Source organism: Poromitra crassiceps (assembly GCF_964638095.1).
Source record: "Poromitra crassiceps genome assembly, chromosome: 10".
Taxonomy (NCBI): Eukaryota; Metazoa; Chordata; class Actinopteri; order Beryciformes; family Melamphaidae; genus Poromitra; species Poromitra crassiceps.
Window position 1 is genome coordinate 47,469,734 of NC_139631.1, and position 13,873 is coordinate 47,483,606.

Sequence of the window (13,873 nt, forward strand, 5' to 3'; positions counted from 1 at the left end):
ATAATCAGTTTCAACTTCATAAATTCAGTCATTCCAGACAAATTCAGAAAACAGAATTTTAATTCAGTCGTCTGCTGGAACAAATCTGATCACTTTCAATCCAAGTCATTCACACAAACACAAGATCTCAAGTCAAGACTTTAGAAACCTTTTCAAGTCATCAGTACAAGTCAGAGTCAAGTCCCAATTAAGTCAAGTCTTCATGCATCATCATGTGACATGACAGAAAGTATCTTCTCATTAAAGCGCTGATGAAGAGAAACAAAAAGAGGCATTTTACTTTTATAAACATAATGTTTATTCGTATATACATGAATATATTAATCTATAACCAAGAAAGGGGAGAATGTACAATGCAAAAGAAAACCCCTATATACAAATCAATAAATAAACAGACAATCAAGGACAGTTTTGTACACTACAGAGTTTGGGGAGAGAAGTAGGAAAAGTAAAACAGAGAGACTGCAGTTAGAAAAAAGTTCTTGTTCAAATGGAAAATGGCACCAGAGCACAGTTGAGGGAAACACCAAGCTAGCTGCTTTCCAGTCACTTTTCTCGTAAACGCAGCCTCTTCGCTACTTCAATGTCAACACACGCGAGCGACGATGGAAAGCTCAGCACAGATCCATCCCTCACCACCTGACGTGCACGGCAATGAAATGTACTTCAGTTTCAAATCTTGTGCACACAGCAACTAGAGAAGGAATGGAGTTTTGCTCGGAGAGTTCTTCTTTTTGACTTTTTTCTTTAATCGTCTTCTCACCTTTTGTTTTGTTTTCAGAAAATGCGACAAAACGGTAAACATACAAATTAATATTTTGTTTTCTCAGTGTGAAAGGCAGAGGACACATCCATTCAAAGCAGCGCCCCCTTCTGTTTAGTTTTGGCACATGTCTGGTAAAGGCCATTGCCTTCACCGCCCTGCCTGTAAACAGCCAGTCCACTTCACCGCCCTGCCTGTAAACAGCCAGTCCACTTCACTGCCCTGCCTGTAAACAGCCAGTCCACTTCACTGCCCTGCCTGTAAACAGTCAGTCCACTTCACCACCCTGCCTGTAAACAGCCAGTCCACTTCACCGCCCTGCCTGTAAACAGCCAGTCAACTTCAGCGCCCTGCCTGTAAACAGCCAGTCCACTTCAGCGCCCTGCCTGTAAACAGCCAGTCCACTTCACCGCCCTGCCTGTAAACAGCCAGTCCACTTCACCGCCCTGCCTGTAAACAGCCAGTCCACTTCACTGCCCTGCCTGTAAACAGCCAGTCCACTTCACTGCCCTGCCTGTAAACAGTCAGTCCACTTCACCGCCCTGCCTGTAAACAGCCAGTCCACTTCACCGCTCTGCCTGTAAACAGCCAGTCCAGTTCACCGCCCTGCCTGTAAACAGCCAGTCCAGTTCACTGATGCCACTGAGGGGGAACGAGACAAGTATTTTTCACAGTGCTCAACATGACGCGCCAATCAAGATACAATGGGCAGAGAATGGGTCAAAGGTCACAGTGCGGCCAAAAACGGGCCGAGGCGCGGCACCAACAGCCCCCCCCCCCCTCCCCACCATATTGCTTTCACAGCCCCCAGTCACCGTGGTTTGTTCAGTTGACAATAACAGAGCAGGAAATGAACTTCATGCAGGTTAAAATAACAAAAAGGCAAATATGGTTGCAGTGCAATCTAGTGTTTTGTTATGTTGATGTAAAAATTAGCATAAAAGGAAAAATCCACCCTCACATCTTTTTATACTGTTAGATATCATTGATGCAATCCACAGGTTATTTTGTGATTGTGTTTGTCTTTTTTGGTGAAGCCACGTACCCTCAACCTATCGCGTCTACTTCTACTCTCCTGCAGATTAACTCAATTTCCCAGAATGCCTTTTGACAACCACCAGAGAAATGGGCGGGAACTTGTCGCGTTCAATCAAAAAGCTCGTTTGAGATGAGCAAGTCCTGCACAGATTCGACCAGTGCCTTGCTTGCCCCGTTGCATGATGGTTAGAAAAGTTGTCCGACTTGCTCCGCCTGCCCGACTGCGTGAGCCACGGGACTCTTGTGAGAAAAGCAGCAGTGAGTGTGCAGTTGGGGGTGTTCGACTTGTTGACGCCTCACCTGACTGCACTCGCCTGCTTTCCAGGCGAGGCGGCAGTCAACTCAAGCGAGCCTAAAGGTGTGCGTCCGGGCAAAGAAACAGCTTTAAAGGGACAGCTCACCCCAAAATCAAAAATACATATTTTCCCTCTTACATGTAGTGCTATTTATCCATCTAGAGATCGTTTTGGTGCTAGTTTCTGAGTTTTGGAGATATCGGCGTTAGAGATGTCTGCCTTCTCTCCAATACAATGGAACTGGATGGCGCTCGGCTTGTGGTGCTTAGAAAAAACAGCTGAGGGTCTGGAGCTGGTGAGACCTGGACGGCGAAAGCAAAAGGCTGCATTGCATTCTGGTCTTTTGAGGCTGACGCTGTCGGTCAGTGCAAAATGCTAGATGTCTAGAAAAAAGCCTTTGCGATTGCAGTTGGATGTTTCGGATTGCTGAAACATTTTCTGCTATCAAACTTAAAACACCACAAAAGAACAAAATGGAGCCCGGAATGCAAAATACACCGTCGAGCTGTGTTGTGTGTGTTGTTTGAGGATGGATTTTTCCTTCAGAAGACACTGACCCAGAACAGCACAAAGCTTCATGTTTTCCTGCAGAAGACACTGACCCAGAACAGCACAAAGCTTCATGTTTCCCTTCAGAAGACACTGACCCAGAACAGCACAAAGCTTCACGTTCATGGATCAGACAGTTTTGGCAGCCGTACGGTCGTTTCATCAGGGCACCTACACATTTCCCCACATTTCAAAATCCCACACTTTCACCCAGAACTTTTCTCAGTGTTCAATGTGATGTACTGTCTGTTCATATTGGCTGTAAACGATGTCATATCTAGCTACAGATTACAAATGATTCTTTCACAACAACATCACAGCGCATGACAGGACAGCAAGTCCTACTGCAGAATTTCAACATTTTTCACACTTTCCCAGACATTTCTCCATCCAAATCCTCCTCCACTCCTTCCACACCTGCGTAGGAACCCTGCTTGAGGGTCGTGAGGGATGAGCCGCCATCTTGGAGGAGTGACAAGAAAACGACAGCTTCTTAAAGCTTCCTCCTCCCTGACAACACAAAGTGAACGTCTGGAAAAAGTGCAACAGAATAAAATTTTCTCATTTCATAGTTTGATGTTTGTAAAGTTTATGAGTCTGTGTTTCAGTGGAGAATTTGTGACCCATCATGTTGATTGAGAGACTTTGAGCATTTATTTATCATGAAAACTATCACATTTAATTAAATGATATCGAATATTGTTAGTCCAAAAATGTCTGTCAGTATTGGCTTTGAAGACCCCATTTCGGTCGAACCCTGACATGCTGTATAAAATATGCTTTAAAAGATAATTTGAATTGGAAGGATAGTGTTTAAATGGCTGATGTTTTTGTTGTCACTCTTCCAAAATGGCCGCTCACGGTTGGTCACGCCTCGTCCTCATCGGGAAATGAGAGGAAGCGGTGATGGTGCAGAAGTGCCGTTTGTACGACCTCTTCAGACAGATCATAATTAGCAGATCATAATTATATATATATATATATATATATATATATATATATATATACGGTATACATTATAATTAGATCATAATTAGCAGCACCATATCAGAGCAAAGAGAGCTGCAAAAACAAATGTACAAAGGCAAAAACAAAAGAGAAAATAAGTTGATATCATATGATGGTTCTATGAACAAAATATCATGGTCCGTCGCAAAATAATACACTGTAAATTGGGCCGTTAATTGAAATGATTATATACAGTCAGTCTCTCGTCTGGCGGGGCTTCAGCGGATCTGCTCGGCCCGGTCAAGTGCGTTCAAAGGATTGCCTCGTCCTTTATGGTGTAGTGGTTATGATTCAATAAAAAAAAAGAACAGTGGCAAACTGGCAATGTCGAATGGATTTTAACACACGTCTCCATTTCAAAACAGCACTGACCTATTTTGTTTGTTTGTTTTTTAACATGGCAGCTTTCGTAAATGTTGTGGCTTCAGAGCGGATCGTCTCCGCTGCGTTCATACGTCAGAAGAAGAGTGGAGGACCAATGTTCCGTGTTGTTGTTGTCCCATCAACACATCTGAGATCCAGATCCCCAGGTGAGAGGGTAAAGGCGGCCGGCGGTACACTCGCAACGAAGTCCAAGTTCCCTGAAATAGAAGCAACATTCGAAGACGCGGCCGGACACAAATCCGTGTACGCCCGCCCGCGCAGCTTCATAATGTTCGTCCACTTGCACTCCATGCTAGCGGGGGCGCATGTAGATCAGAGAGGTAACCGTAACCCATGGATACCAGAAATAGCGGTGACAAAAACAACAGGTGCGGTGAAAGGGTGATAAAGGCGGAGTCTGAGGGAATCTGAGGATCTCAAAGCCGTTTGATCGCAAAGGCGTGGAAATCCTCCAAACAAGTTCGGAACAAACAAAAAAACGAAATAAAGAAACACTTTTAAGAGATGTTAAGATGTAAACAGAGACGTAAAAAAAAAAAGGCAATGAACTGGAGAAGGAAACTTCCACAAGGCAACACAACCGATCACGTGATATTTCAGACCAATCGCAACGGTCACAGTGGGGGCTGCTGGTTTGCGGAGAATTCGAGCAGTTGGACCGGCGAGTGGGACCCGAGGGAAGCCCACGCTGCAGATCTTTCTCTTTTTTTCTTCCTGCAAGCGTCGTCCTTTTGTTCCGATGTACCGGCCGAAATCCGTCTCCGCAGCGAGTATACCGCCCCCTTAAGGAGGCAGCGAGTATACCGCCCCCTTAAGGAGGCAGCGAGTATACCGCCCCCTTAAGGAGGCAGCGAGTATACCGCCCCCTTAAGGAGGCAGCGAGTATACCGCCCCCTTAAGGAGGCAGCGAGTATACCGCCTCTTAAGGAGGCAGCTTCTGTGCGGTCTGGAGGGTCCTGATGATGCAACGGCTGTTAGTAAGTGCTAGGGTGCTCCTCTGCTTCCAGAGAATCCACAGGAAGGTCTCTTGGTTGTTTTATTTCCATCTCCTCGGGGCTGTCAGTCTTTCTCCAGCAGCATCTGTCAAAACTTGGATACTTCAGGTTAGTCCGACTCGGAGGGCCTGCAGCGTCGCCAACAGACACCGGACAGAAATGTCTGTGTTATTTGAGAAAGGGACGCGATGGAGCCGGCGTGGCGTGGCGAGCTTTAGTCCTCAGAAAATCCCTTTAGCGATCTTCAGCCCCTTCTGTTTCATGCGAGGCAGCGTGGAGCTCGTCACGTTCTTGGCCCGCATCGGCCGCGCCAAGCCGCGCCTCTTCAGCACAAAGTCGTAGTTGGCAGTGGAGTTCATGGCGTAGAAGACGTTGGCGTTGTCTGGGATCCGCAGCTCTGCGGAGCGAAGAGGAGAGGAAACACAGATTAAGAACAGGGTTCTTTGGGGACACCCCGGCATTCCGAAATGTCGGCACTCCGAAATACCGGGATTCCGACAAAATTGTCGGACAAAATTCCATTCCGACAAAATTGTCGGAATGGAGATCTGTCTCGCCATTGCGAAAGAACCCTAGCCCTAACCCTAACCCGGGGGACCGGCTGGAGCTAACCTCTCCCAGCCCCCACGTCTAAACCTAACCTCTCCCACCCCCCATGCCTAAACCTAACCTCCTGCAAACCCTAACCCTAAACCTAACCTCTCCCACCCCCCACGCCTAAACCTAACCTCCCCCAGAACCTAACCCTAAACCTAATCTCTCCCACCCCTGTAGGCTAAATAACTCAAGATGCTATGTCGGAATGGCGGACCTAATATCTTTCGCAATGGCGAAACCTTTTTTGGAGATAAAAAGGGCCGCCTCTCCGAAAGCATAGATCAATGATCGGAATGCCGACACTTCGGAATGGCGAGAGGACCCCGGGTTCTTTCTTCTTCAACATCCATTTCAAGGACTTTTCAAGAACTTTCCAGGCCCAGTTCCCTCAAATTAAAGGACCAAAACAAGGCATAGTTTGAGGCACAGCTCAAGGTCAATTACTGTTACAACACTGTCTAAAAATGCTGTTTCAGAGGCTGCATGCATGTGTTGTGTGTGACAACAATCAAGACACGTGTCCCGGTTTAGTTTCTGACAAGAATATTCCTGCACAAAATATTGTCCATGGGAGACAAAGCAATACCAAAAATACATCGATATTGATTGAATCCCAGTTGGTCTCCAACCATCCGAACAGCCTGAGGCAGAAACACCTCACTGTGTTTTTTATTTCACCTTTATTTAACCATCTAAAAAGCATTGAGATATGAATTTCATTTACAATGCTGACATGGCCAAGAGAGGGCAGCAAGCATCACTCATCAGGGCATAACAAGAAAACAATAAAACATGGAGCACAATTATAGAGACAAGTTAAAAGTATACAAATAAGCACATGTCCAAGGACATGGCATTCTGAATGACACATTTCAACAGGAGGAGCTAATCGAGGACCTCGGTCATCCTTTGTTTGAAACTAGCCAAGGAAATAAGAAGATCCAGTTTATAAGTGGAACTTGCAGGTTGTTCCATGACCAGGGGCCGAAATAAGAGAGACTCCTTTTGCCAGCCTCAGTCCTCACACTTGGCACCTCAAGACGAAGCCAGGTGCTCTGAGGCTGTAGGAGTTGCGTACCTCCGTAAACCTGGGGCAGATGTAGCGGGGTACTGTAACTTGCCTAAATGGATTTGTACATTAAAATGTGTCAATGCTGCATCCTGCGCAAAGCAAGTGAGGGCCAACCAACCAGAGAATATAAAGTACATTGGTGAGTCCTATAAGCAGAGTTAAGCTGAGACCAGAAAAGGCTTGTTACCAGCCGTTTACGAGAAGATGGATTTGCATGATTTGAGTCTATAAAAAGAAAGTGAGTGTAAATTTGAGCTTCTTTGTTCACATTTCAATGTGATTTTTGAAGTTCAGATTTGTATCCAGCCAGATGCCAACAAGATATTTGTAAGTGTCTGGACGGCGACACCGTCCAGGGTGTGAATAGAGAGAGCGGGGATCACATTTAGTGGGTGCATTCATTGCCTTTGTTTTGTTTGCATTGAAAAGCCATTTTGAATGAAGGAGAGCATGCTGCATGCTGTTTTAGTCTGTACCTTTTTCCTCTGAGATCTTCTGCATCAGCTCGTACTCCTCGGTCTTCTCTCGCTCCAGGTTGTGTTTGATCATGGCCTTCCTGATGACGGCCGGCGTCTTGTCCTGACTCGTCACCTGAGGCGAGGAGAGAGAGGGACCGTGTTTTCACTTCACCAGAACTGCAATCTTTTCTCAGGCTTAGAACACGTCCAACTATCGCTAATCTGTCTTTTAATGTTGTTTTTCATCTCAGAAAAACAACTCCCACCCAACCTCCCTCCCTCTGCTTAGTCCCCCCACCCAGTACATACGCCCCTACACATACACATTATCCCGACTAGGGTTGGGTACCATTCACATTTGAACCGATACCAGTCCGGTACCTGGAATTTGGCACCGGTACCTTTTTTTCGATACTTTACTCTCCCCCTAATTAAAAACATGTAATTTCAGTTGTAAAAAAATAAATCCAAACTTCTCAATTTCAAAATGGTTATTTATTTATTTAGAACATTTTACACACAGATGTGCTCTCAGCAGGTACCAAAATTTGGTACCGATAGATATTACTTGAATCGGTACTCCGGTGTAATTTGGTCGGCACCCTTAAAAGTACTGATTTTGGTACCCAACCCTAATCCCGACACACTACCACGTCCACTAGCATACTCTTACAAAGGTAAACACACATAATAGAAACACAACACCTGTCTCACACCTGTCTAACAAAAATCCCCTCAAATGTCTGCATGTCTGCCCCTGTATGTCTTGTATTTCATTGTTGTATTGTTGTTGTGTTGACATAAGTCTGTCTTGTTTATGTCTTTGACTTATTTGTACCGTTATGTTGGCACAGTTAAAGTTATAAAAGAGTAAACAGTCTAGTTTCCACTACAGTTGGAGAAAAACAGCTGAAAAACACTGTATGACGAGTAAAATATATTGTGGTATATTCATGTGACGCATTTGTAAAATTCCTTGTTATTCCCTGACTTCCTCAGAGAATGTTCTATGGAGTCTGTTTCTGATCCTCAACCCATCTGTGGACATTTCAGTAATTGTATGGACTGATATGCATATGAGCACCATTCTGTGAACTGGCAGTTGTGTTGTTTTTTGTTGTTTCTGTCCTTTCTGTCTTGTTGTTTTTGTTTCCTTTTGCTTACTGTGTTAAATGAAAATATGTTATAAATAAAATACGTAAAAAAAAAACGTGCCCAACACTGCCCACTACACACCCCACCCAGCCCCTTAGTCCCCGTGTCCCCTGGCATGTCCTCACCAGGATGCTCTTGTACATGTTGCCGTTCTCCACGTCCAGGCTGACCCTGATGATGCAGCAGTCGTCCACCTGCTGGTTGTAGAGGGGTAGTGACAGCGTGGAGTAGGCCGACACGGCCGACACCGAGCGCTTGTGTGAGCGCGAGGCGGACAGCGGCGTGCACGAGGACACCGAGGAGGATGAGGCGCTGCTGGAGCCCGAGCTGGAGCCCGAGCCCGACCCGGACCCCGACCCCGACCCGGAACCCATCCCAGAGGTGTCCAGAGACGACAGAGAGGTGCACTCCCAGAACTGACAGCAACACAGGACAGCACAACATGAAGCTCAGGGTTAGCTTAGCCGAATACTCAGATGACATTACATTACATTACATTACGTCATTTGGCAGACGCTTTTATCCAAAGCGACTTACAATAACACATTTTTGTCAGCAATAGCGCAATCAACTATGCAACACAGTCTATGACAACTACAACTTCTGAAGGAACAGTGATACAAGTTTAGTTCAGGTTAGTTTTTTTTAGTTTTTTTTAAAGAGAGAAAGAAGTTAGATCAAGAAGGGCCCAGATGGAGCCTGAAAAGGTGTGTCTTTAGTCTTTTCCGAAAGATCGGCAGTGATTCGGCCGTCCTGACCAAAGGTGGAAGCTCTTTCCACCATTGAGGTGCCAGGGACGAGAAGAGTCGCGAACGGGATGAGCGACTTTTGAGCCCCCGTAGTGGAGGAGGGGCGAGGCGTCCTGCACTGGTGGAGGAGCGGAGGGAACGGTGAGAGATTTGGAGCCTGACCATAGATTGTAAGTACAGGGGGGCTGTCTGGTGTACTGCCCTGTAGGCCAGTACCAGTGTTTTTAATTGAATGCGTGCCGAGATGGGAAGCCAGTGAAGGTCCCGGAAGAGGGGAGTGACATGAGAGAATTTGGGTTGGTTGAATACCAGACGGGCTGCAGCGTTCTGAATGAGCTGAAGCGGTCGGATGGCTGCAGCAGGTAGCCCAGCCAGAAGAACATTGCAGTAGTCCAGGCGAGAGATGACAAGTGCCTGGACCAGGAGTTGTGCCCAGCCCTACGTGAAAATAACGTTCCCCAACTGCAAGGTGGATTCTGTGACAAAAACATGAATTGGACACATTTTCAGCTACAGGTTGATTAACGGTTCCAAGAAAGCCTCTACTTTCATGGGGGGGAAAAGTTTATTTCTGCCTTCTTCCGTTCTTTAGTTAACGACACTTGAATGTAGGTCATTTTCACCAAAAATGCCCCTCTCTCACCAGAAAGCTGAGGAAAACGCCTTTTTGAGAGAGAGGGAGAGATTCACCCCGCACTCAGAGGGTGGACAGGTCGGGTCACACTCTCATCTTGCCCGTGGCGCTGGGGCTTCTGGAGGTTGACGTATGAGGTCTGGTGGCAGATTTGAAGGCTGAAATTTACACTACGTGAGGGTTCACAATGCAGATTACTAATCTAGCTGACAGGATTTATCAGCTTCTGGTGAGAAACATCCTTCAGCGTTGACTGACTGTCAATAGTCCGTCTGACAGCACGTGGAGCTCGGGGGAAAGCTGTTCGTTGCACCGCTTTGAGGCACCAGGCTGGATGTGTTTTATGGAGCTTCCTCCATGAAGGGAGATTGTTGCGGAGAACGCTTGCTGGTTTTGTGGGACAATAACTCTGGTTTCTGGGTGACTTTAGGAGTATAGTAGCACTTCATAAGGTGGCCAAGAGCGCCATCTATCACATGGCGGTGAAAAGAATGTGAAGTGTCCGTGTGTGTGTGTGTGTGTGTGTGTGTGTGTGTGTGTGTGTGTGTGTGAGCAGAATTTTGTCCGGCCACAGCTGTGCCGTTTTACGTGCGATCGGGCTGAAACTTTCAGGAAGTGTAAAGAGCACCATGAGGGAGCCAGATTTTTTATTATTAGGTAATTGTAATTGTAATGATGTGATGTCACTCGAGCGAGAATGTCATCAGTGATGATTGTCATTAGTGATGTCATCCTTCCTGGCTGAGCAGATGGGTGGGGTGGGAGTCCAACTCCCACGGGTCCATGAGTGAGATAAATATGAAAAACTACTAAAAAAGCCTCATGGTAAAATGTACAAGCTGGGAATGAACTGAATTGACCACAACACCCTGTCCACCGAGCTGCATTACTGACACTCTACTGCCTGTTTATATATTCATGGAACCGATCTGCGCTGGGAAAACATAATTCTAACACTTTACGTGCCACCAGCACATCAGAAGGTAAGTGAAGGACTGGAGGACGAGAGAGCGGAAGTGAAAGAAAAAGAAACGTACCGTGGAGGTGGTCTCTGCTGCCGGAGCTTCTCTCTCTCTCAAAGCAGAGACCGAATGTTTCACTGAAGGTGTCGACGTCTAGGAAGAGAGGAAAACAGACAGTCAGCAGACAGACCACGCACAGGAGAACCAACAACAAAGTGGCATTGTAGAGACAGTCGGGGGGATTATTGTGGAGTTTGCATGCTCTCCCCCTGTATGTGTGGGTTTCCTCCCACCATCAAAGACATGTATGTTAGGGTTAAACGCTCATTTATGCTCCATTTTCAGGCGAAAATAAATATGTCCGTTTCCAACGATGTAACCGTCACCCAGTGTCTTTCACATTGTCATCATGTTAAGCAATAGGCATTTGGTGGTGCAGTATATCGCTCAATGCTACAAGTGTTATACTTTTTCTCTATTATTTTATTTTTGTTTGTATTGTTATATAAGATCCACTAGTGGGCAGTAAAGAGTCAAATGTGTGCGTGTGTGTGTGTGGTACTGCTCCGTTTCATCCGTATCTGTAAGCTTTCAGAAAACGTTAACGTTGTGCATAATTGGGCCTTTAAAGGCGCTAAGCCTAAGCGTTACATCAATCAGATTCCCGTCTTGCAGTCCCTGTAATACAGAGGCATGCTGTACTTCTCCCCATGCGTAATTTAGATAGGTGTAGGCCTATTGACTGTATATATTATCCCTATCTCATGACGACACCATCACATCATATACCTGTTAAAAACATCTGTGTTTTGATGCAATTCGGGTTATTTTGTTGACTGGGGTGAGACAATAGAAACGTGTTTGCAGCGGGTAAACGGCGGAGACAAAAGAAAAGATTGGAGGATTTACAGTGGACTCAATTAAAACTTTGTGAAACACTGAGCTGCCACCGAGGACAGAGAGAGATGGAGAGAGCTTGTGACAGATCGGCTGTGATGCCAACGACCCACCGAGTTATAGCAGGTGAAGGTGAATAGCCTATTGCAAGTAGGCTACAATGTACAAGTTTTCTCAATTCATTTACCATAACCCCTCCTTGCGATGTGATAAAAGTTTCTCAGTGAATTATAGTTGGTGCGCTCAAGCGCAGCGAGTATTTTAGCGCATAAGAGGTGCTTTTCAAAGCTCTTAGCGCAAAGTAATTGCGCGCTGCTGACGATAGGATAATGCCATCTATCCCCACATTTTTGCGCTGAAACGCCTGCTTTGGCATGTGGCACGCCTATGTCCAGTAGGCCTACAATTATAACAGCGCTTGTGCATGCCCCCAATTTGCATTGCGCGCGCATTAAATGCTAAATTACCGCTTTTGCAAAGATAGGGCCCAAAGTCTGTTACGCTTACAAGGAGGAAAAAAGGTGTGAACGGGTGAGTCTAAAGTCCCTCTCCTCACCTTCCTCTCTTGTCCCTCGGGCGAGTCGGACAGGAAGGTGGCGTTGACGTCTTCCAGGTCCGAGCCGCTGGAGCTGACCGAGGTGACGCTGAGGGCATCGCCGCTGTCCCCCCCGCCCCCCTGGTACGGCCTGTCACCCCCACCCCCCTGGTAAGACCCGCCCGCCTGGTACAGTCTGTAGTGCGAGTGGTCGAAGGACTTGGAATGAGAGCCAGGAGCGCCACTGCAGCCAGCCTCTGTCAGCTGGCGGCTGCAGGAATGAGGGGGGGAGGAGGGGAGAGAGGGGGAGGAGGGGAGAGAGGGGGGGAGGGGAGAGAGGTGACAGGTTAGGCTTGAGTGATATCTACAAGATAATATGCACCATAGCAAGGGAAGGCAAACAAAGCAAATATAATGGGCTTCACATAAAACACAAAAAGGTGAAATGCTGGGCTGATACGATGTTATTCTTTTTAGGGGTTCAAGCCCTGAAGGGGCTGAAACCCTATTGTTTTTGTGCCGGTTTATTATTATCGTTGTTCATCTGCCCCGACGCAAATTCCCGTGAGTTGGTAAATGGCAGAGACCTGAAATTTGGCACAATGGCAGATATTGTTGGCTGGTTTCTGCTCAAAAAATATTTTTTGAACCGGCCTGAAGGTGGTGCTATAATTAAAGGTTTTACGTTAAAGGCCATAACTTCCACGCCGTTTGTCCGATTTTCAAACATTTTCTTGGACATGTTCAGGTGAACCTGCTCTACAGATTTGGCTCAAGGACCCTCAAGGTCCGTCTGGAAAATGTTTGAGATATTTGGAAAAGTTTGGAAAACACATTTTTGACATCTCCTCCTAGACCGTTTGACAGATTTCCACCAAAATCGCCAGGAAGCATCTATGGAGCAAGCTCTACAATCCTGAATTTTTTAAATCTACTTTCGTTTCGGAGATATTAATCGTTAAAGTTGTGAGAGGGCGTGGCCTCTCAGCTAAATTGTCATAACTTCATGACCGATTAAGGAATCTTCACGAAACTAGCTGGAGATCTTCGGAGACCATCCTAGACCATGTGTGTCAAATTTTGTGCAATTCGACCAAACGGGGGCGCCATAAATGCCAGAAATGGGCGTGGCCTAACACACAAAAGGCCGTAACTCCGCACCTGTTTGTCCAATGATCACGAAACCTGACAGATATATCAAGGAGGATGTCCTAGACAAAATCAGAAGTTTTGTCACCATTTGTGAAAGTGGGCGGGGTCTATGGTGTAAGCATGTAATAGCGGTAAATCAAGTCCATTCGCATAATCGGCTGCAAACTTCTCAGCCTCATCTGGAATGGCTTTTCTGACATGCTATTTCGCGATTTGACCAAAAGGGGGCGCCGCAGATGTAAAAAGTGGCCGTGGCCTAGCACGAAAAAGGCTGTACTCACACCCGTTTGTAACTCCCAGGCTGTTTCTCCAATTTTCAAGCAACTTTTTTCCACATGTTCACCTGAATGTGCTCTACAAATTTGCCTCAAGGACTATTAGGTGTTCAATTTGCTTAAGGCTTGAACCCCTGCATTGCCGCTTGCGGCTATATTTTATTATTATTATTTTCATTAGCTATGCTATAGGTTAGCTCTCTGGCAAAAACTGGAATTTCCTAGCCTGAATGGTACATTCAACACACCATGACTTAGACAAATGCCCAAATTTCCTAGGCGCACTTGAATGCATCACATTCATTGTTAACATCATCTTATTTGCTTTTGCTGATAGGATGGTGAAGAGTCAAC

At 46.1% G+C, this 13,873-nt stretch overlaps 1 protein-coding gene across 2 annotated transcripts in view; it reads right to left on the reverse strand.

Annotated features, from left to right (window-relative positions):
- Positions 1–4,543: 4,543 nt before the first annotated feature.
- Positions 4,544–13,873, reverse strand: part of LOC310783949 (ral guanine nucleotide dissociation stimulator-like) — a gene marked incomplete at its 5' end in the record, with an annotated part of 82,698 nt that continues 73,368 nt past the window's right edge. For both annotated transcript variants that reach the window (XM_083644886.1, XM_083644885.1), the window contains 5 exons: positions 4,544–5,430; positions 7,179–7,293; positions 8,441–8,731; positions 10,736–10,813; positions 12,114–12,363. In XM_083644886.1, the coding sequence (XP_083501012.1) occupies positions 5,255–5,430; positions 7,179–7,293; positions 8,441–8,731; positions 10,736–10,813; positions 12,114–12,363 (910 nt within the window). In that variant the 3' untranslated portion in view covers positions 4,544–5,254. The remainder of the gene's footprint in view (positions 5,431–7,178; positions 7,294–8,440; positions 8,732–10,735; positions 10,814–12,113; positions 12,364–13,873) is intronic.